The 4,262-nt window shown below is 41.1% G+C and overlaps 1 protein-coding gene across 1 annotated transcript in view; it reads right to left on the bottom strand.

The window, feature by feature from the left end:
- HDGFL3 (HDGF like 3) overlaps positions 1–4,262 on the bottom strand; it is a 40,991-nt gene that overhangs the window by 9,367 nt on the left and 27,362 nt on the right. Inside the window, exon 5 of the mRNA XM_023520980.1 lies at positions 2,009–2,155. Within this exon, the coding sequence (XP_023376748.1) occupies positions 2,009–2,155 (147 nt within the window). The remainder of the gene's footprint in view (positions 1–2,008; positions 2,156–4,262) is intronic.

Raw genomic sequence — 4,262 nt, 5'->3', positions numbered from 1 at the left:
TTAAATGAGATACTGCACCAACGGCATTAGCACAATATATGGCACATCACTGAACTGTTAGCCGACACCACTCGACTCTCCTCCTAGTGGCACCTCTTTTCTGAGGTGCTTTCAAGATAGTCAAGTAGAAATGGTATCATTAACATTTAGAAAAATGAATCTGCAACGAGGGGAAACAGAAGGGGAAGTCATCAGTAATACCTAACAGCTGAAACCACGTGAGTGGATGAGACACAGGGAGAGATTTCACAGCAGAAGTGCGCCCAGACAGACCACAGAGAGGAGTTCCAAACAGAGACGGAGGGAACGGGGAAGAAGCAGGAGACACCGGAGACCTGGAGGCAGAGCCGGGAGAAGAAAGTGGCGGATGGTATGAAATGCTGCAGAGGCAAAATGAAGACTAAAGGAGACACTGGATTTGGCGATGATAGGATCACTAGGGACCTTTACAAAAGCAGTTGCAGTGAAACGGTCTAAGGAGAAACAAGAGAGCAGTGGGTTAAGGCAGGAGTAGGAGGTGAGGACACGGACACTGGGAGAAAAGAGAACTCTTAAGGAGTTTAGAGATGAAGAGAAAGGCGAAAGAGCAGGACGCGTGGTGGGAGGAAGGCATCTTTAAGGTTAAGGGAGACCAATCATCTGTGTAGGCAGAGGGGGAGGAGCCAGGAGATGAAGTGCAGGAGAGAAAGGGGATGACTGGGCGTGGCCTCAGAGAAAGTAGGAAAAGATGATGTTCGGGACCCTGGCAACAGAAAGGTACAGATTAGTGCTTCTCAAACTGTAGTGTGCACATCAGTGACAAAATACGGATTCTGATTCAGTAGGTCTGGGGTTGGGCCTGAGATTGTTCATTTCTTACAAGCTCCCAGGTAATGCTGATGCTACCTGTCCACAGACCACACTCTGAATAATGAGGGTGCAGACTATCTCCTCTTCTGTCACTGCAAGTGCAGCTAGAAACGAGCCTGGTAGTGACAGGGAGAGACGCTGTGGGAGGCACCTGGGATGAAGGGAGCAGGGAGGATAAAAGAAAATCAAATGAGTCCAGTATTCAAATTCAGGCCCTCAGTGACAACTACTAGTAGGTCTGCGTCTTGAGAAGGCTGCAGGCAAAGGTAATGATAGAGGACTATTTAGTGGAGAGAGGTCTAGAGAATAAAGATAGGCAGACAGAGTAAAGCTGAGCGAGGTGAGAGAAATAAGGGAGCAATTAGAATCCTGACGATGTGGGACGATTATGGCAACTGAATGGGGGGAGCTGAGAGGTAAACAGTACTGACAAGAAAAGGCAAGAACTCAGCTGACACCAGAATTTAACAGAAGAGTAATATTATTTCATGGGTTATTGTTTTTAAATGATTTGCCACTGTCAAGCTAGTCTTCATAGAGAAAAGACTCACAGAAAGCGACCAGGAGCAAAATGTGCCTTCACTAACACTTTTGCAAAGGTGTTTTCGCCTGTGATTTTGAATTTAATAGAGATTAACAAAAGTTAACAAGACTCAAAAGTGGATAAGTTTTCCCCTTGGGTCCTTCAAATATCAATATTCACATATTGTTTGAATATTTAAATACTGGAAGCCCCAAGGGTACATTAAATTACATACCGCTTCTAGGAAAGGAGAAGCAGTGTGAAATACCCTATTTTGAATATGCCATTTATTTTAAAGAAATACAACTGTCAAATTTCAAGGTGGCATTTCATAATTTCAATATTTCACACCTTACTTTAAAGACCCTAGAGTTGCTGAAGTTGGTTAAAAAAAAAAAAAAAACGTTCAGAGTTCCAAACTGACAAGCAGGTGCAATTCTCACCTGACTCTCTCCTCTGTTTGCAGACTCTAAGCATCTAATCGCTTATTCGGGAGTTGTCAGTGGACAGATCTATCAGGCTGAGACTATGTCTCCATTTACAAGGACAGCGTCAGTAATACTGAGATGTAGGTCCTGATTCTGAAGTAAAGAGCCTTCCGAGTCAGGAGAAGGGACTCGACGTGCATCTCCTTACCCCTTCGCTGGTTTTCTGCAAGTCTGAAGTCGTGTTTCTCGTGTCATTGCCGGCGTCTCCGCCCTCAGAGCTGCTTTTGTTTTCCTCTTCTTTGCAGTCCTTGTCATCTTCATCTCCTGGAGATTTCCGGGACTGTTTAGAGGATTTCTATATGTTTAGATAAGTTAAAAATTATAGTCAAAAGTAGAAATCCAAATGCTCAAGCGTTAAGTAAGAAATGCAGAAGTAGCTGACCTATGCCTAGTCTTTTCTGGCACGACAACATGCAGTGTGCCAAGGCTGAACTAGGTTACCTGGGACCAATCATTTCACCTCACCGGGCCTCAGTTTAACCAGCTGGAACGAAAGGAGAGGTGGACTAGATGCCTTTTTTTTTTTTTTTTAAGTCCTTTCCAGCAGTGGGATGTAAAAGCAGAAAATAGAGATTCATGTACCGAGAACACTGTCAATGAATAAACACAGCTGGATGGAGGCCAGCTTGGGAAGGCTACAGAGCTGGAAAGCACCCTAACGGTCCTCTTGTCCTTCCCTGTCTTTTTATAGTAGAAATTAAGGTCCAGAGAAGTGAAATGAACTATACAAAATACTACGTTAACATTCACGTTGGCATATCTGTTCAAACTGTTTGGCTAATGGTATACATGGAACGATCCTGAGCAAACTTTTATATAACTAGTTGATATAAACTAACTTAATCTTTTAAATTATGAGTAGTCACTTAAGAACCAAGGCCATACTGGTGAATTAGCTCTTTTTTCCTCATCATCTTGCATTTGAAATTAAGATGAACTCTAGAGGAAGAAAATACACTTATAGTTCACAGCCAGAGCTGGTTTGCAGAACTGCATTAAAATGACCAAAAGCTGGCTCCACTGAACACCTTTAAGAAAGTAAATGTAGCAAATCACTAACAGTTCTTCTGTGAGGAATTTTAAGAATCTTTAAGCACATGGCAAATAAAAGCTAAGGCAAAATCTATTTAGCCAAATTGCTTTTGGTCTTCCAGAAATTAATTAGCAAACGGGAGCATCCTCCAACAATCAATATTTTAAAATGCAGCTTTCCAGGGAGAAAATACCTTCAAGCTATGTGACAGAAGACATAATTTTACTCAGCCAAAACTACCAACTAAGCCAAAATTTCAGTTTAAAATTAGGTCATTTTTACTTTTTACATGAAGGGAAAGCAGATTTTAATAATCCAAACGTGGAGTGTGTAGAGTTAGAGTTAAGGTCAAGCATGACAATATGAAAAGTGAAATACATTTTGTCCTCCTAGTAAAAAAAGTACAATTATTGAAATGCAGCAGCTGCTTTATACAATAATTCTCAAATAACAGTCCTTGACCTGCAGTTCTTCTAGATAATAACACACAACCCCATAAAATTTATAATGCTTACAAAGGCTACTTATGAGTAACCCTGCGAGTGACTTATATTATAACTGGGTCTACACAGACCAGAATCAGGACATTACTAAGGTTGTGAAGAGTCATACTTAGTATTCTACTAGGAAATCTGGCTGCCAAGCTAGATTTGGAAACCTTGCCAAGCTCTCACTATGCATATTCATCGCAGTTCCTTGTGGGCAAAGGACCTCTCGTGTGTCATCGGTGTGCTCTTGAATTGGTTGTGTGTCCACTTGTCATCATTGTTTCTAAGTAAGATTACTACTGGTTTAGCAGCAGCATCCGTTTAGTTTGCCGTGAGGCTCTCTGATTACCCCTACTGTACACAGTAAATAACTTCATGCAACGTATTTTTCACCTATAATTTTCCAGGATCTGTTACGCCTCAAATATGAACCATCCACACACTTACTGCTAAAAGACAGACATAACCTCCCTCACATCTGCTTATGCTATGGCTTTTCATTCTGATTACTGACAGAACTTTGTTTTTTTGTTTCACAGAAAAATGGAATTAGGTAAGGTAGAGGGGTTGTGGGCCCTTTCCCTTCGCCTAACGTATGTAGTCAAAAGTTTGTGAATCACTGGTTTTTTTAGTGGCAAAGGAAAATTACTCAATTTTAAGCAACAGATGTAAATAGATGTATGAGCCCCATTACTTTGGCTCTTCACAATGAGCAATGATCTCATGACATTTAAAAGCCACATATCCATACTACTAAATGCCTAGGGCTACCTTAGATAATTTAGGGTGGTCGGACACATGACGTAGAAGCTTAGCAGGTAATCGTAAATTAATTAAAACATATTCAATTGGGTATTTAAGTAAAGTCCAAAAATCTATAA

The sequence above is a fragment of the Pteropus vampyrus genome, unplaced genomic scaffold, assembly GCF_000151845.1.
Source record: "Pteropus vampyrus isolate Shadow unplaced genomic scaffold, Pvam_2.0 Scaffold286, whole genome shotgun sequence".
Taxonomy (NCBI): Eukaryota; Metazoa; Chordata; class Mammalia; order Chiroptera; family Pteropodidae; genus Pteropus; species Pteropus vampyrus.
The sequence above is the reverse complement of the archived record's forward strand: the minus strand, read 5'-3'. Positions and strand labels throughout refer to the sequence as shown.